The sequence below is a fragment of the Dermacentor andersoni genome, chromosome 5, assembly GCF_023375885.2.
Source record: "Dermacentor andersoni chromosome 5, qqDerAnde1_hic_scaffold, whole genome shotgun sequence".
Classification (NCBI taxonomy): Eukaryota; Metazoa; Arthropoda; class Arachnida; order Ixodida; family Ixodidae; genus Dermacentor; species Dermacentor andersoni.
In genome coordinates this window covers 92,094,114-92,113,179 of record NC_092818.1, presented here as the reverse complement: position 1 = coordinate 92,113,179, position 19,066 = coordinate 92,094,114, and the positions used below count along the sequence as shown (strand labels likewise).

The 19,066-nt window shown below is 44.3% G+C and overlaps 1 protein-coding gene across 1 annotated transcript; it reads left to right on the top strand.

Annotated features, from left to right (window-relative positions):
* Positions 1-748: 748 nt before the first annotated feature.
* LOC126532408 (isoamyl acetate-hydrolyzing esterase 1 homolog) lies at positions 749-18,104 on the top strand. Its single transcript, XM_050180115.3, has 6 exons — positions 749-898; positions 7,881-7,933; positions 9,771-9,990; positions 12,127-12,214; positions 15,622-15,740; positions 17,815-18,104. Exons 1-6 carry the CDS (start codon positions 824-826, stop codon positions 18,016-18,018), a joined length of 759 nt encoding a protein of 252 aa, XP_050036072.2. The 5' UTR covers positions 749-823; the 3' UTR covers positions 18,019-18,104.
* Positions 18,105-19,066: the final 962 nt, after the last annotated feature.

The window sequence follows — 19,066 nt, the reverse complement described above, 5'->3', positions numbered from 1 at the left end:
CTGTCGAAAGGGCTTAGCTCTATCGCAGCGCGCCTCAATTAGAACGAGCGAAATCGAACATTTGACCTACACATGATATCAGCATTTGGAGATTCGCGTATAGATCGCGAACTCGCGATAAGGCGCATTACGTGAGGCAAATATTGACCTGTGCTTCGTTTGTTCTCGAGTTGCCTGCGTGAGAATGCGTACAGCGATTGTATTCCTAGCAAATGCCGGAAATAGGTTATTACCGCACCGTATTGGCGGTCAGTTCTCCCGCATAAATTAGCGCTCTCTCGCTAAGGTGTCATTGAACGCCGTTCCTCGCAGAGTATAGTCCCGTTTATTTCGCAACTCGCGACGAAGGTAAATGAATAAGGAATTGGTTTTATAAACCGAAACCCTCAAGACGACTTCTCTTATCACTAAAATATAAAACTTCAACCGCAATGCCGAATAATCCTGTATCCCGCGCTCATCTTGTGCCACCAAATAAACAGAGCGATCAACAATGGTCTAACGAGTGATGTCGCTGGGGCATCCTTTGATAGCATCGCGCGTTATCGTTTCCCGCTCTAATATTACTGACGCAGCGGACTTTCTCCTGGGACCGGAGTGATACGGTGCGCGGCTGTGTGATTAATACGGCCGACAGCAGACTGATAGTTGAGTGGTCAGCGCAATACATTCTGCGGGAACAACAAAAATGTAATTAGTTCGACAAAAGATAACTACTTCCGTCAATTATAATGCGCAGATAGCGCAGCCGTCAGCAGTCACGTCCGATCAGTGCGCGTCGCATGCGGCATTATTGGCAGCGGGTGCGAACGAATTGCCGAGGATGTCGAACGCGACCGTCGGTTCCTCTCGCGTTGCGTGGCCCAGGATCTACCTGTTTGGAGACACGTTGACGCAGGTGAGAAAGTATCGGAGCCGTCTTTTTCTCGAATCACGTGTCGACTTAATTTGCCTGTTTTTCTCCAGGAGCGTAACAGCGGCCGTAAAATAAAAAGGGAATTCCGGGATTGATCGACCCGAAAATGAACAGATTAGGGACGCCCTAAAGTGGAGGCCTGTGCCGAATAATTTCTCGACCACGTTGGGTACTTCAACGCGCACCCAGTGCACGGTGTACAGGAGCCCGCTTAACTGTGCATCGCGTCTCCCTCGCAATGCGGCGGCCGAGGCCTCGTGCGCAGCGCCATAGCCACTATAGTCTATACCGCGGTGGGTCTAGAAGCCGTATAACATAGCATAGCTTAACATGTATGCTAAAGGGACACTAAAGAGAAACACTAAATTAGTTTAGACCGATAAAATATACTTTGAAATATCCGATTTCGTTGAGCATGCTGTAATAGGTTGATTATTAGAAGAGCGTTAAAGTGAAGGTGAAGGTTCCCTTGTCCTTTATATCTTCAATGTCCCGCGAAACGCCATCGCCGGTATACATCTGTGCGACGTCGCAGATCTTGCAAAGCATTTTATCGTACCTGGGCCATCGTGGCCCAGTAAAATATCCTGAATTCTTTTTTCTAAGTTCAGTCTTTGGCTCCTTTAGGGCACAGCGCAGTCAATCTTGAAATAAATTCTGGAGTTCTTACGTGTCACAACCGCAGTATGACTACGAGGTACGCCGTAGTGCGGGACTCCGGAATAATTTGGACCGCTTGGGGTAATTTAACGTGCACCCAATGCGCGGCACCCAATGCACCCCGTCGTAATGCTGCCGCCGCGGCCGGGATTGGATCCCGTCATTTTGTGTCCGTGTATACAGCAGCGCGACGCCCTGTAGCTGCAACGTCACTACGGCGGGTTCAGTCGATCTTTACTGGTCAGCAGTCAACCATGTAGACCTCAGAAGACGCCGGTATTTATTTATTTATTTATTTATTTGTTTATTTATTTATTACAAATACCTACAGCGCCCGAGTTGGGCATTATCGTAGGGGGTTAATTACAAACATAAAGTCAACTTCGCGAACAACGGCATCATATCATCTGTGGTATTAGAAATATAATAATTGTAATTAGTAAAGAAAGACAAGACATCCAATACTAACAACATCCGATTATAAAATTTGTTACACAATGCATAAAATGGCACACTGGAAATATTGTCTAAAACAGATTCACGTAAGGTTCTCTATGGCAGATGAAAAATTGGGTGCAGACACTATCTCATCCGGAGCAAATTCCACTCTGCAATTGTTCGCGAAAAGAATGAAAACTTAAATACATTAATACGACTTTGGTAGGCCCTTATTTTCTTGGAATTGTCGCGTCTTTTAGATTGATAATGAGGTGGTTTTAAATATATGTTCTTGTCGATTCCTGTGTTACCGCTGTTAATGTTGTGTAAAAGCTTTAACCTGATTATATTTCTCCGTGTGGACAGCAACTTCCATCCTAGATTTTCCCTGATTTGCGAACCTCTTAATTTTGTAGTCGTAGATGCCCGTGTCGAATCTCGCAGCCCTTTTCTGAACACGCTCTAACTTATCTTCAAGAACTTTTGTGAAGGGGTCCCATGCTGCGCAAGCGTGTTCTAACACCGGCCTAATATTTGTAAGATACAAAGCTTCCTTTGGCGCATACTTGAAGTTCCTGTGGAAAAGGTGCAAAAGGCGGCACGCTTTAGCGCTTGTTCTGTCAATGTGGGATGTCCAGTCTAATCCCGCAGTTAAAGTGACGCCCAGGTATTTGACTTCGTCAACGCATTGTACTAAAACATTATTTAGTGAGCATGAACTGGGCACCTTTTTCTTTTTGTTCGTAAATTTAACATGATAACACTTTGCTATGTTCAAATCCATTTTCCATTTAGCACACCAGGAACAAATTTTTTCGAGATCAAACTGCAACACACTCGTATATTCGGCACAAGACACAGGATGGTACACAACGCAATCATCCACATATAGTCTGATATTTGGAACACAGCCTTCACTTAAGTCATTGATAAATATGAGGAACAGCAACGGCCCAAGGACCGACCCTTGAGGCACACCTGATAAAACATTAACCGTTCTCGACGTCGCACCGTTCAGAACCACTTTTTGCTGCCGTTTATATAAATAATCTTTAATCCAACCGTAAAGTGAATCGGGGAGGCCAAGAAATGATAGTTTGTGCAAAAGTAAGTCATGCGGGACTACATCAAACGCCTTTCGAAAATCGATAAATATAGCATCAATCTCTGTACTATTGTTAAAGCCGAGTGCAACGTCATGTATGAATTCAGTAAGTTGAGTGGTACAGGATAATCCCATGCGAAATCCATGCTGGGTCGGGATGAAAAAATTATGGTCATGAAGATGCTTAATAAGACCAGAGTAAATAACATGTTCTAGTGTTTTACAACAAACAGATGTCAAAGACACCGGTCTGTAATGACTTGCCAAATCGCGACGACCACTCTTAAATATAGGAGTTACATTGGGCCATTTTCCAGTCATTAGGTAATTTTTGAGAATTTTGTGACTTGGTAAATAATTCAACCAAGATAGGAGCAATACTGTGAGAACAGCGTTTCAAGACGTGATTTGATATACCATCCGGACCATGAGCAGAATGAGGATTAATGTAGCACAACAGAGCCCTAATTCCAGCCTCATTTAAAACGATGTCATGCATTTGAGGTAATTGTTCGTGCAATTCAGGTATCGGAGTATGACGACATGCTGTGAAGACGGATTGAAAATATTTGTTAAAGCAATCAGCTTTCTTTGTGTCATCAGTTAACTTTGTGTCATCAGCCGGTAATACCTAGAACGGCGTGCTAGTGCGAGAACTTCAAGGCGGCGACGCTACCAGTCTTTCATTCTTGCGCCTGTCTTTATTGTTTTATTTTGTAACTTACTAATACAGCTAGAATAACTTATCATTTAGTACCCCTTTAAGACGTGTTAACACGCATGCAGTATGCTACAGGTACCACTCTGACGTAGCGTAGCCTAACAGCAGTCAATGCCTATAGTCTGCATTATGCATAAACTATAAAGGCAGTGACTACAGTGACGGGGCCCGGTACTTTAACATCTGCACTACAGTGACGGGGCCCGGTACTTTAACATCTGCACTATAGTGACGGGGCCCGGCACTTTAACATCAGCACTATAGTGACGGGGCCCGTCACCTTAACAACAACACTGTAGCGAGGGGGCCGTCACTATAACGATGTCGGTATTCGGGGTATTGAGGGTGAGGACTTACGGAGTCGCCATCTGTCGGAAGCGCCTCACTTGCGTAGTCTGAGGGATAACCAGAAGTTTGTTCTTTATTCTATGGGATAACGCGGCGCGCTCCGCATAGGTTTGGCTATCGGCGCTAAATAAACATACTATGCGGGAGCTCTCCTGGACATGTTTGCAAGTACTCTTGAAATGAAAGAAGCATCTTACCTTTAAAATAATAATCTTGGACAAACAGGAGGCACAGAATGGTTTACAGACGCTATCTTTTTACTTACTACGTACGGTAAGCTGGGACACTGCGAGCGGTCGCCGCGATCGATTCCCCCGAACCGGTTTCTTGCGTTAAAGGTAGCAATCGCTGAGAGAAAACTATGTGAAGTATGTTCTTATAGTGGGCCCCTCTGTGTAACCAAATGGAGCATCACAGAATGAAGCTTCAATGCAGCGATCGCACGGGTTCGCGGGGACCGACTGCGCGTCTGCATGCATGTCTGCGCACAATGTTTCGCTTTCGCTGCGAGAGCGTTTTTGCACCGTGCCGTGAGCTTTATGCCGCAGTATATGAGCATTTGACCGTACGCGAGCAACCATTGTTGCATGTACACTATCAGAGCTGTTCAAAAATAATTTCGTTATAGCTAGGGACTTCGACGTCTATACGGCGACTTGTGCTGTGCCGTCGCGATAATTCAGTGTTTTCTTTTTCTTTTCTTCTAAAGTCTTCGAAGCTTCAATATCATTATTTATCAAGTTGCATCGCACTGGATGCCTATCGGTCTTCTAAGCGAGCCGCTGCGTCTTTTTCCTAATCCAGTACAGTATCCATTGTCTGGTGCTACACAAGCACCAACATATGCCATGCCTTTTTTTAATGCGCTTTGTACCGTTCTCTTTCCATTGCAGTAAACTTTCTTTCTTTATTATCATCATCATAGGTGTTACAGTGCATACGCAAAAGTCTGTTGGACCCAGCAGCCGCAGGCTAGTGGATGGGTCCGGATGCGAAATATAACACACATTCGGTACAAGCATAGGGGGATCAATGCAGAGGATGAATGCAACACATTAGCACATTAAAAACAGAAAAAAAGAATATTTTACAGCATGCATGAAAATTATCACCAGTTATATAAATGGTCCCCGAGTGGGCCTAGCCAGGTGACGTTGAATTTGCTTACGTCTGTAGTGGACCAAATAAAGTTGTTTCACTCACTCACCAGTTACATAAATTATCAAACCGCAAAGAGAACGCCAAGCAAGAATACAGGCACCAAATTAGTGGTTTATAGCTAATAAATATGATTGTAGTGCTTTGCTGAAATTTTGTGCTTTTTTTTTAGGGTATGTTCTTCCATGTCTCCAAAGGCTATCAGGGGACATAAGATTGGCGAAAACGAAATTGAAGTCGCCCCTGAGAAAGTTCCTTCAGCAGTTTTGGACGACAGAGTTGAGATAGGTGAAATCCGGAACTATTTCACCGATGATGGGTTGGCCGCGCTCACTGCAACAATCACTCAGAAGCGTAATCATAGTTTGTGGACATGCAGTGCATGTCGGCAAAGGGTTCATGATAACGCCATTGGGTGTGACGCGTGCCTGAAGTGGCTGCACTTTAAATATGTGTCTGTCACATCTACGCCAAAAAGTAAGGTGTGGTTTTGGTGGAATTGTGTGAAAATTCCGAAATTATGCAGTTTTTTTTCAATATGGGCGTGTTCAGATTACGCTAATTAAAGTCCTATTACTATTATTTTTCTGTAGAATTTTATATGTGATGGGGGAATATGTTGACACAAAGGAATAACCCTTAGCTGCATGAAACGCTCTAGTTTTCTTGGGAAAACGTTTTATGACAAGAAATCAAGCATGCTATTTCTGCGATTTCGCAATGTTGCAAGTCTGGGGCCCTCCTGCATGCACAAATTTTTTTGTCATGCTTGAGGATTTTCTCATGTAAGCCTAACAACTTGTATTGTTTCAAACACTAAGTAATATTTCTTTTGTTGTCTTCTTATTCCGGGAAAAATTCCTAAACATTTCTCCACGAGTTACGCGCTACGAAGAAGCCACTTTGCAGCCCACCTACACGCAAAATGTATCACTGATCGCTGAGAAAACATTCATGTGCAAACAAAAAAGTATCGCGTATGCAGGATGTCCCCAAACATGGAACTCAGCGAAACTGCAAGACCGCTATCCTCCACCTTTTGTCATACGATCATGGTCATGGTACCTCGATTACCGTTCTTATATCAACATGTCCACATATATGTTCGTATTTTTGTCATATGTCAATGTGGATAAGAGCCGGACCCCGTCTCTGTAGTGTAGATGTTAAAGTGCCGGGCCCCGTCACTGTAGTGCAGATGTTAAAGTACCGGGCCCCGTCACTGTAGTCACTACCAACTATAAAACGGGCACATTATTAGGATTTCACCCGCCACGGTATGGCAGTGGCTGTGGCGCATTGCGCTACGGAGCTCGTCGAGGTTGCGGGTTCGGTCCCGGCCGCGGAAGTCGTTTTTCGAAGAGGGCTGAATGCAAGAACTGTACAGTGTCTGTACAGTTTGATTTAGGTGCACGTTAATCAAGCTCAGCTGTTCAAAGTTAATAAGGAGTCCCCCACTACGGCGTGTCTTATTATCATGTCGTGCTTCTGGCACGTAAAAATCCGGAATTGATTTATTGTTACTTGACAATGGGGGGCCTCATAATCAAATCGTCCTTTTGGCACCTAATACCCTAGAACTGAATGTTTATTTACATGTTAAGATTTCATAACAATTTTGGCGTAGCACTGGCGTGTATGTCAGCTTTTATAACGTTCTATAAAGTTCTTTTAACAGCGCAAGGACACCAGGGGGGACAGATGAGAGAACAGGGCACTGACCTAACTTTAAAGCATGCTTTGCCAACACGCCCAATCTTACATCTTTCTTGTTTAGCGTTCGTTATTCTGGCCACGAACAACCAGAGTCTCTATCGGACGCCAGTAGCCTCTATGTAGGACCTAATTGTTCCATAGATCACGGCTACTCTTATCTCGAGTATAGACTTTCCAGATTTACAGATCGCAAGGCACGATTGGCATTCATTGGTGAACATCAAGCGCGCTACGACAATCTCGGGAATTTCTTCATCGATGATAAAGACGAAGTTGGGGAAACTTTGAAACGCGAAGAGAAAGGAAAAAGGTTGATTTATGGCTGAATGTCAGTAGAGCCGTTTGATGTAAAAGTTAAAAAGCAACCATTGCAAAATGTTAAATTTTTCATAAAAATGTTTTATGTAAGAGTTTATATAAAAGGCGGTAAAAATTTACAAAGACATTGTTGTGAAAGAACTATTCACTATTGGGGGGGAGTGTTACAGTTTCCAAAAAATTGGGCAAGGCTGTCTAACTTATTTTTTCAGAACGTTGCCATTAATTACCTAAGGGTAATAAAAAATTTCGACTAAAAAAAACATCATGTCTACCGTAATTAAAAGTTCACCTGTGAAAAATGATTGCCTGCATTGCATTCGGGTGCCCTTTACTCTGAATGCATAACGACATAAATGTGTAAATTTGAAGCCGATATGTCCTGCGCATCGTATTTATACAGCACTAACCTCAACGAGCTATGCGTAGTACTTTTTGAACAGATTTCTAAAGGCCATTGTTTGCATGTTGAATGCTGACAAGGTGTTTCATATTTTCAGTCTGCGTTCAACATCGGTGGTTGGGGATCAGTTATCGCAGAGTGCTTTTCGAGGTGAGTTTACGCTTTATGCTTCAAGTTCAAAAGATTTTGACGTAATAGTTCTGCGGGAACCCGCAAGGTGGAGAGAAGTAATGAATAAAGGAAAAATGAGACAGTCCCCTAATCGTGGTAATTGCTACAAATCAAACCCATGCGGGCTCCTCGAAAGAAAAACCTCGCAGCTGAAGAAAAATTCGCCATGATCCGGGACGAATTATTCTTCAGCTGCGAGGCTTTTTTACCGAGGAAACCGTATGGGTTTCCTTTGCAGCAATCGCTACGATTGGATGGATGCCTCATTTTCTCTTTATTAATAAGATCAAAAGAAAAACGGGAATTAAATTACACAGGAATTTGTTTCGTTTGTGTCAGTTTGGCTTTTCCGTCGTTCTTTTACCTATTGCTCTTGCATAATGCCAGCTGTCTAGCACCTCCATCAATGCGCGGCAGTTCGAGACAAAGTAAAATTGAAGCGTCCACGTAGCCTTCCTTTGGCTTTCTTATCAGTACTGGCTGCGTTATCTGGGAAAATATTGCGAGGAGCTGCGTCGGCATTTTTTTGTTGCGCCGATAAGAACTCTGCCAGACGAAAGTAAGCCAAGGAATGCTGACACTTTCGTCTAGCAGTACACGTTGGCTTGTGCAAGAACTGATACGATATGGAGGTGCGTAAAAACCACAACAGTGAATTGTGTGATTCGTGTTGGTCTCTACATTGGCTTGAGAGCCAGTTTAATGTGTCGCAACATTTTCCGCAGTAGTGACTTTTCTGGACACGACGTGCTTTTTCTTTAGGTGACATTTAATTGTTGCTGAACTCTGAGGTGTTGCTTTGTGTTGGTTACCGGTGCAGCACCAATCGATTAATCGATCGATCAATCAATCAATTGATCAACTGAACGAACAAAATTAGTCACTCCAAAATTGACCGGGCTGATTAGGCGGCCCTCAAAAATGCCTTTCCTTGTTCCCCAGTTCATCTTCAGGCCATATGGATATTCTTTTTCCGCCAACGTCCACGAGATCCACCCAACGCACAACGCACCCGCAGAAAAGATTTCAAGAACTCTATCGAATAACCCCGCGAGGCTCGCCCCATGGTGCCGCCTCCTCTTCCAAAACCTGAAGTTCCTGAGGTCTACAGGCTTATATAACAGAATTTGAGAACGCCGTCACCAGAATGCCTACGCGCCTTACATCGTTTTTGCCCCTCTCTTCTCTTCTAATTTCCTTCCCTGTTTCCCTCGCGTAGTGCGGCCAGCCAGAACTACCTTGGTCAATAGCATCCCTGCCTTTCTATGGAACCCTTCCTTTACTCTTTATTATTCCTCAGTCACTGCGATTATGACCAATCCGTAGCACACTCTGCTCCCCCTTGCATATCATGGGACAAGCGACAGAACTTAAAGGAAAATGCACTCCGTCTAGCTCTTAGCTTATTCGCGTCTCTTTTTGCCCTAGTGCACAATGTCTAACTTCAAACAGAATCAACTGGCCTTACTTTTTAGTCTTACGATTGGTTTTTTTCTTCACTGTGACCAACAGCAACTGCTCTGGACCACCCTGGTCGCTCGTATCGTAACAGTTAAGAATCGCCCGATCGAATTGTCAGCGAAAACTTGACATGTGCACAGTGTTCAATGAACCATGTTCGTCCTGCGCTATACCATCCCAGAATTTTTCTTAGGCTGCGGAGTTTGCCTTTCAAGGACACCGGCATTGGTCTCGTAGTAGCCGTATATCTGGGAAGTCGTGGCCCAGTTGAAGCGTTCTCTCCACCGTTTTGATGTTCACGTGGCACACACTTCAGTGTTCCGCCCTTCACTTACTGTACCGCAACGTCCCGCAGGCGGTGCGATGTGCTCGCTCGCGGCCTGTGCGGCTACAACACTCGGGCGTGGAGGCACGCGCTGCCCCTCGTGCTGGGTCCCGACGACGCCCGCAGCGTGGCCGCGCTCGTCCTGATGCTGGGCACCAGCGACAGCGCCGACCCGCGCGACCCCGAGGCCACGCACGTCCCGCTGGACGAGTACGCCGACAACGTGGCCCACATGCTCGACTACATCAAGGTATGCAGGACGTCCCAGATAACGTTATCGAAAGTGTTCAAAGAAAAAAATAAAGATTGAAAAATCACGGCGCAAAATACGGTTTTAAGACCTACGGTGTTCGCGCGTACCACCTCTGGCGAGTGAACGCCGTAGGTCTTATAATAGTGTCGTGCATCGTGATTTTTAAATCGTCTCTTTAACAGATTCGCTAACCTAAGCTGGGACACATATGGAATATATATGAGCGGCGCTCGCGGAGATGCGCCAGGGCTGTAATTAATGTAATAGATTACAGTACTCGGACTGGTCGCGATGACTCGGTGCTACGGCGTCACTCTTCTGAACACGAGGTCGCAGGTTCGATCCCTGGCTGTATGACGGCCGCATTACGGTGTCAGTGGAATGCGGGAACGCTCGTCCAACGAGCTTCGGGCGTGTGTGTTAAAAGGCCCCACGTGGTCGAAATAAATGCGCAGCCCTTCGCTGTAGTTTCTCCCATAGCTCCCGTGTTACTTTGACTCGTTAAACACCACGAAGTCAGTCGATCAATCAGACAATTAACCAAGCCACTGGTGACGTAATGTGCGTCTAGGTTTTCGCACCTTTGAAATTGTTACCTTTCAGCCCTCGATAGCTGCAAAACGTTAAATCTCCCACGCTGTGGGCATCAGACATCGCAGCAGTGCCTTAAGGATGCCGATAATATTGAAAAGCGTGGCGGTTTGCGTGAATCGGTGCTGTGTGATTTGGTGTAGGGAGACCACGATAACAGGAGGATAAAAAGGAGGGACATACGTGAGTACGTGTGTCTCCATCTTTTTGTTCTCCTTTTATTGCAGGCTTCTTCTTTTCTTTTTCACATCGATTTTCATGCGCTACCTATACGCCAAATTTAGAAGGTATGATATTGAATTCTACAAAAACGGTTTAACTTTGTACTCAAGTAATTCTATATACGGATCTGTGCTGCAACTGTATATACTTACGGTTACTGCATAGTCACTGGAAGGCCGTCTCGTATTCGTATGACTTGTGCGAAATCAGTGGCATTCGTTCGCGACTGTTCGGCGACCACTCTAGGCTGTGCACTATTTCGCTGAGTCGTATGAATAATAATAAAAAAAAAACCAAGCGCGACGGGTAAAACATCGAGTGAATGCGAGACGTCGGTACGACGTCTACTTCTTGTGCGAGAATTTCAAAGATGCGTAGAGGTATGTTTATGATCATAGCAATTAACTGCGCGCCAAATAAAGCTTCCGTAAGAGGTCATCGTAATCCTAGCCTTACTGGCAGCGAAATTTCATCAAAGGATGATTACTTTAAAGGGACAGTAAAGGGAAACGCTAAATTAGTGCAAACTGATTAAGCTAGTCTTCTCCAAACTATAGTATGGTTAACTTCGCAGTAAGCTTTTATTCCTAATATAGTAACTGAAGGCCAAGATTCTCCTTCCTTCCTTCCTTTATTTTTCGCTCATGATCGTCAGTTTGACGTCACATATTTCAAAGTATTTTTCCCGTACTCAAATAAACTCTGGAGTTTTACGTGCCAAAACAAAGGTCGAATCATGAGGAACGCTGTAGTAGAGACAATTTTGACCAATTGAGGTTCCTTAACGAGCCTCTAACTTATGGTACACGAAGGTTTTTATTTATTATTATTATTATATATTTTTTTGCATTCCGCCCCTACTCGGAATGCTACCACCGTGGCCTTGATCGAACCCGCGACCTTGTGCTCAGCTGTGCAGCACCATAGCCACTGATCTACCGCGGCAGGTCTTTTTGTTCTTTTTTCAACCTTTATATTTCTTTTTCGTAGTGAAAGTTCTCGCAACTTGCTAATTAAGCACAGTGGTTGTCTTATTTAAGAAACAATGTTGTTCATATTTATCGGTATTGATTATCGATAAAAAATGAGATAACTAGGCCCGAATAGATGCCGTCGAAATTTGTGGCATCGTGGCATGCGGGTGCGGGAACTTCAAGCCGTCTTTTGTTTTCGCATCATTATGACTCATTATGCCTCATGTCTCGGAAGTAATGGTATTTCTGGTATTTAAGAAGGGTGCTTTACTAATCCAGCTCAAACTTTTTTTTTCTTGAGTGTCCCATTAAGATCCTTACGCAACTTTCTATATTTCTTCTGCAGGCCTGCGGCATTTCCTACGGCAAGATAATCCTCGTGACACCTCCCCCGATTGACGAGCAGCTGTGGTTGGCCCATAGCAAGAGACGAGGTATATATCATTCTCTGGCTGTTTGCTTAGAGGGTTCACTGGATTGCTTGCACGAGCGGAGCAGCTATCTCGATCTTGGTAGTGTGCAAGGTCTTCGGGACACAAACACACACACACACACACACACACACACACACACACACACACACACACACACACACACACACACACACACACACACACACACACACACACACACACACACACACACACACGCACACACACGCACGCACACGCACACGCACGCACACGCACACGCACACGCGCGCACACACACGCACACACACGCACACACACACACACACACACACACACACACACACACACACACACACACACACACACACACACACACACACACACACACACACACACACACACACACACACACACACACACACACACACACACACAAGCGCGCGCACATGCACGCACATGCATGCACATGCATGCACAGGAATTTCGCACAGTGTCCCTGCTGCCATCTGCCGAACTTCACCTCACTCCACTAGTGTAACTCGTAACTTTCCAGCTGTGTTATGGCAGTGTTGTATTCGTGACCAAAATTCTGCTATAACGGAGCAAAGATGTTAGGACTAAGTGCCGTAAATACACATTGCTAACAGAAAGTTGTTGAAATTCAGGCAGCCTTCTGATATATATATATATATCAGAAGGCTGCCGGTTGAATGACTCTGGTGCACTGCGGTGAATTTCGACAGATAACGAAAGGAAAAGTGTCCAAAATTGATGGACAAGTCATTTGTTTCCAATCGCTGTTAAATAGTACTAGACGAAGCTACCTGTATATTTCTGTAAAGAATGGCACGTTTTCATTTATTGCCTACCACTGCGCGGTCATTGAAAAGGGCACCTGCTGAATGCTCATACTCACGTTGCGCCTCGCTTATTTGTAGTTAATTATGTCTGAAAAGTTCCTGAAGGTTTTATGGTACTAAGCGCACATATTTTGGGAGCTCACCAAACACTCTCTGTGTGTACTGCCTATGGCAAGAAATACCAGGTGTTTCAACAAACACCTTCAAAAATTTTTTAATATTGCCTGTGCCAGATAGCACAATTCTAGTTCATGAGCTGGTCTACACGAAGAGGCAGACTAATATTACTTGCACAAGAAATTGAAATCCGTAATCGACTAATTAAGAGAAAGTTTACTAATTCAATCTTAATTACTTAATTAATTACCTAATTACTAATTACCTTATGACGCAGATTGCAATTGATACGTTCTAGCCGGGGAGACCGCAAGGCGGATTCACTTGGAGCGAATTCTCAGGATGACACCAGTTTCCAGATATTAATTCCCATACTTTGCGGAGAAATGCAACGGTGTTCCAATTACTTTTGAACTTCAATGCATAAGACTACGCTTTGTTAAGAAAGTAAGTGGAGCAACGGTGCATTTTTACCGATAGATTGACGATGCGTATCTCATAAATGGTGTCATTCACACAAATCTTTTCCAAGTGGATATACCTTGCACTCGCACGAGCTAGAATTTATAAATTGCAACATGTGCCATAAGGTAATCAGGTAAATACTTAATTAGTGAATTTTTGTCATTTGGTATACTACGCATATCAGTTCTGTTGCGCAAGTAATGCCTGCCTCTTCGAATAAACCAGCTTATAGAGTAGAACTGTGCGATCTGCCGCAGGCAAGTGTTCGCAGCAACCTGCTGTATATCTGGCAGTAATGATCCTACGTGGAAGCTGAAGAAAGAAAAGAAATTACTAATGGTGGTGGCATGCAATGGTTCCTCGCCAAAATAATAATAACATGATTTTAGTCTGTCGCCAATTTTCTTTTCTCCCGTAAGTGCACTTAACTTGCCCGCTTGACAGGGGTATAACCTGGCAACAGCACTGGAATCCATACAGGATCGTGCAGCAAGGTTTATTCACTCTGACTACGCTGACCACACTAGCGTCACTAAACAACCTTCCAGTAACAACCTTCCACTAAACAACCTCTCTGAACCTTCCAGCCCTTGATCACCACCGCAAAACAGCAAGACTGTGTCTCTTTTACAAGTTTTATCACTCGCTACTTCACCAGACCCACATCACGCCTGCGCATCGCACTTCATCCCGTCATAGCCATTCAGAAGCTGCTTATCCCCCTCCAGGTCGCACCACCGCTTATCTTAACTCTTTATTCGTTCAAACAGTGAAAGACTGGAGTCATCTACCTGCTGAAGCGGTGCATCACTCCAGGCATTCATAACTCAAGGCATTCATTGAAGATATGACCTAGATGTGCCCACCTCTCATGTAAAACTCCAAATGGGGTATTCGAGCTATGAATGAATGAATGAATGAATGAATGAATGAATGAATGAATGAATGAATGAATGAATGAATGAATTTTGTACTGAGCGGGATTGCAATTAAAGCTGCGATGATTAGATTAAGGCAACGAGCAACTCTATGAGGAGGCGGGGACGTGAAGAGGGAATGCGGCGGAAAGAAATCCGGAAGCCTTGTGGTGAAGGCACCTATCGGTTGGTTGCGTTAGTGACGACGCCATCCCCCAGCTCAGTAGCGCGTGTAACCCATGCCATCTGGGTTTGCGCGTCGCGTTACACTGCACAAATCTGGCCTCGGATGGATTGAGCCACCCGCCGTCGATCAGTGAAGAGTGACGCGCAGCACGTGAACCTGCTTTCAGCCAAAGTACGAGAAAGTTCCACGGTGGTCAAGAGGCTTTCAAGAGAGTCGCGCAACTAGAACGTTCGCCTACTTCGACAATCGATTTGCAATGGTTTCTGTGGAACCTTTAAAAGCAAATAGCTTTCTTCGTCTCATCAGACCGTTTTTTTTATCTAACCGTTTCCTTTGGCCGATTCCGAAGTTCGTGCAGTCAAACACAGCCTCTCAAAGCCCTATATAGCCGTCATGAGGTACAAATGTGAGAAACTGGCACACTACGTATACGCCTAGCAGTTTCGAAGAGTTACTTTGACACGGTAGGAGCATGCGTGTGATCGTCGCCTAATGGTTAGGGCATCGTGCTGCTGTGCTGGAAGACAGGTTTGATCCCACTAACTTTCACGCATTTCTTTACAACATTATAGGAAAACTTCACTCAATTAGAAAGGTATCTACCAAAAAAAGAAAGAAAAAAAAACTGGAGGTGTGTTGAGCGTGTCACAATGTGTACTACATAGCAGGTTTTTAATGGATTCGAAGAGTAGAAAAGTGGCTCGAATATAGCTAAATAGCTTTTTAGAAACTGTCGGCTATTCGCTGGCATTGAGTATCATCGTCAATAGTTTCTGCACAACAGTTTCTTTCTGTTTTTTCTTAATTTTTTTCTACGTGTTTTTTTTTCTTTCTGACCACTTGCCTGCAAATTTTTTTTTCCTTCTTGACTTTTCCTTGCAGGCAGAAACGCAATCCGAACATCTGCGGCTGTCACCAAGTACGCGAAGGCTTGCGCCATGGTCGGGTTGGGAAGAGGCGTCAAGGTCGTCGATGCGCATTCAGAGTTTCTCAATGACGCAGTAAGTGACGTCACATCTCGCTCTGCATTCGTCAACGTTCAGCGATACGAATCCGTCGATCTCCTTCAGAACGTGCACCTTTTGTGCCGTGCGGAAACTATGAGAATGATTGTTTCGGCGTTCTGACGATGGCGCCGAAAGTCTGGCCGACAATGATGTGAATTTATGCCACGCGAAATTTGACGGCGAACGACCAAGTTGTTTGGCCCTTTAACTGGTAGCTCAACAATATTGCTGACCTTACAAAAATATCTGCAAACACTATACAAAACCAACTAATATTTCTGTGCCTTTCAACTTACCTTAATTTATGTATCTGCTCAACCGCGGTAGTCACAAAAATGTCAACCGTGAGCAGCAGTAGATGTTTCGGTGACAAAACTCGAAGACCTCGTCGGTATCGTCTTAGCGGACGTGGTGGTCATGTTATCGCTAATGCGAAAATTTTTTCCATTGTTTAAGAAAGCTATTATCTTTTTCTGCATTGAAGTGCACCTCAAAAACACACATTTACCTTGTCAAGGCAAGTACCAAACACCAGTCATGGACCATACATTTGCCTCTAACCAGCTGGTCTTGAACCCCCTGTATCTCACTTATTTTTCAGAGAAACCTTTTCATATATCATTTGGTTGTATTTGAACAATATCAAGATGAAATGAAGCAATAAAAACATTCTAGGTCAGGCCTTTCTCATCTTGCCAGTTAAAGTGTTAACCGAAAGAGGTTAACATGGCGCTAGACGCAACACTATGGATTTTTAATTTTTTGATCGCAACAGACGCATACACCTTATGATATATTATGCGGGATTTTCTTTTTAGGTACACCGAACTTTCTTTATATCACCTGTGGTGATATAATTCTAATTGGTGAGCACATTTGGTGGTGAGCACAATTCTAATTCTTGAACTGGATTGCTCGAAGAGCCGGATATTACTTACACTAAGAATCAAAACGCGTAGTTGACCAATTAACAAAATTTCATTAAATAACTTTTCACCAGTTACTTTACGGTACATATTGCAATTTACAAATTGTAGCCGTTGAGCCTACAAGCCATACCGACTTGAACGAGTCCTAAGGATAGCACCGGTTTCAAGGTATACAGTAAAAAAAAAATCTACTATTGTTCCACTTACTTCTTTAACAAAACGTCGTTTTATACCCGCCATGGTTGCTCAGTGGCTATGGTGTTGGGCTGCTGAGCACGAGGTCGCGGAATCGAATCCCGGCCCACAACGGCCGCATGTCGATGGGGGCGAAATGCGATAACACCTGTGTACTTAGATTTAGGTGCACGTTAAAGAACCTCAGGTGGTCAAAATTTCCGGAGTCCTCACTACGGCGTGCCTCGTAATCAGAAAGTGGTTTTGGAACGTAAAACCCCATAATTTAAAACGTCGTTTTATGCATTGTACCACGAATGTAACTGGAACGCCAATCTAAGTATATATAAATCATGGGGTTTTACGTGCCAAAACCACTTTCTGATTATGAGGCACGCCGTAGTGGAGGACTCCGGAAATTTTGACCACCTGGGCTTCTTTAACGTGCACCTTAATCTAAGTACACGGGTGTTTTCGCATTTCGCCCCCATAATCTAAGTATTTCGTCGCCTGCTCTTGGAATGAATATCCAGAAACTGGTGTCATCCTGAGAATTCGTTCCAAGTGGATACGCTTTGCGAACTCACCGGCTTCAATGCGTAAATTGCAGTATATGTACCGTAAAAAATTAATTAATTTAAGATGCACGCACACGCACATGGTATGTGCATACTTATGTCAAGACATGCCCTCTGATTCAATTGCAACTTGTTCGGTAGTGTACATATATAAGCTAAGTCCTACCAAATATTACGAGTTACAAAATTTCAAAATTTTATTGAGCGCATTTTCTAGGCTGCCCTTTCCTACATACGAACATCAATGGCTCTGGGGGATGGTCCTGTGCATGCAATGGAAAATAATTGTTTTAATAAACCGCATTAATAATTCAGCGTACCACGTCAGTCTTCGTCGACTGTACTTATATGCCTTACGTTTCATCGTCCTGTGCATGGCCTTGTCAGCACTGGAGCCGGCTGCTGTCCGACGGCGTCAACCTGTCGCCGGCCGGGTCTCACAAGCTCACCGCTGTGCTCCTTCCCGTTCTCAGGGAAGTGGTTGGCGGCGCGCCCCGACTTTTCCCGGACTTCTACGACCTCGATCTCGACAAACCGGAGGACACAATCTCGGCTTGGGCGTCCGAAACCTGCGGTTGCGCGCGTCTATAGACCGCACGCTTGACAAACTCGCGTTCCGAAGTTCATCGACGTCTTTGTTATCGTTAATCAATCAGTATTTATACATTATATTTATTTTAAGAAAACACGTTTTGTTTGTGTTTATCGAACACACGAGGCCGCGCATTATAATTGAGTTGCTCTACATCACGCGGGAGTATTTCTAACTTCTTGCGAGTGTATATCCGGCACTCGAGAAGAGGCAGGCGGCTAAGCGTTTAGCAGTGCTTAATCGCAAACCGAGCTGGGCGCCTCATCAAAACGCCCGCGAGGTGTCTCACAACTATGCGCAGTGACAAAGTTTCGCTTCATCTCTGAGCTGCATCAAACTACACGCGAACTTCTCGTTAAAGCTTTTTTATTAATGCGAAAGCATTATGTGTCCCATGAAGCAGAAAGGCCGGCGTTGTAGACAAACAGTGGTGCCGCAAGCATCATAATCTGTGACGTCATCGCCGTCTTGTATGACGTCAGCAGTAATACAGAATTAGAGCAAGTTAGAGTAAGGGGACTTAAGGTGGAGTAAAGTGAATGAAGGTGAATTAAAGTGGATTAAGGTAAAGTTGTGAAAGACACGTGACACTGTATGACGTAACGTATCATAGACGTCACCAATTAAGTCGCAATGCTTTCGCATTCAGATCACGTAAGGATACTTGAGTGGCTGTAAATCTTGATTTAATTTTTGGTCATTATTTCAGGAGACGCAGTTGTTGATGACATACATGTGCTGGCATAGCACATAAACATGTACCCGTGGCGCTCGTGCATAGTTGTCCAAAAAAATCTTTACGGAACACGGGATTGTCGAAGAATTTGGATTCTGGTTGCCGCAGCGTGGGCACGCTAACCCGAATTAAAACCTTCAATCTTTAGTAGTTTTCGTGAGGTGCACAGTGATTCATTATAATTTAGAAGTTTCATGCCTTTAACAGAGCAGAAATTCACATTTGTCGTGGAACCCGTGTCCCGTAAATTTCTGCAGCCGAATGCACTGTTTAAAGTACAGCCCCTCACAAAGCAACCTTATGGGAATAGT

Coding starts and splice junctions, on each gene's coding strand:
- LOC126532408 (XM_050180115.3), top strand. CDS start 824: ATGTCGAACGCGACCGTCGGTTCCTCTCGCGTTGCGTGGCCCAGGATC. Junction 12,215..15,621: donor GGCCCATAGCAAGAGACGAG/GTATATATCATT, acceptor TTTTCCTTGCAG/GCAGAAACGCAATCCGAACA. Junction 15,741..17,814: donor CAGAGTTTCTCAATGACGCA/GTAAGTGACGTC, acceptor TGGCCTTGTCAG/CACTGGAGCCGGCTGCTGTC.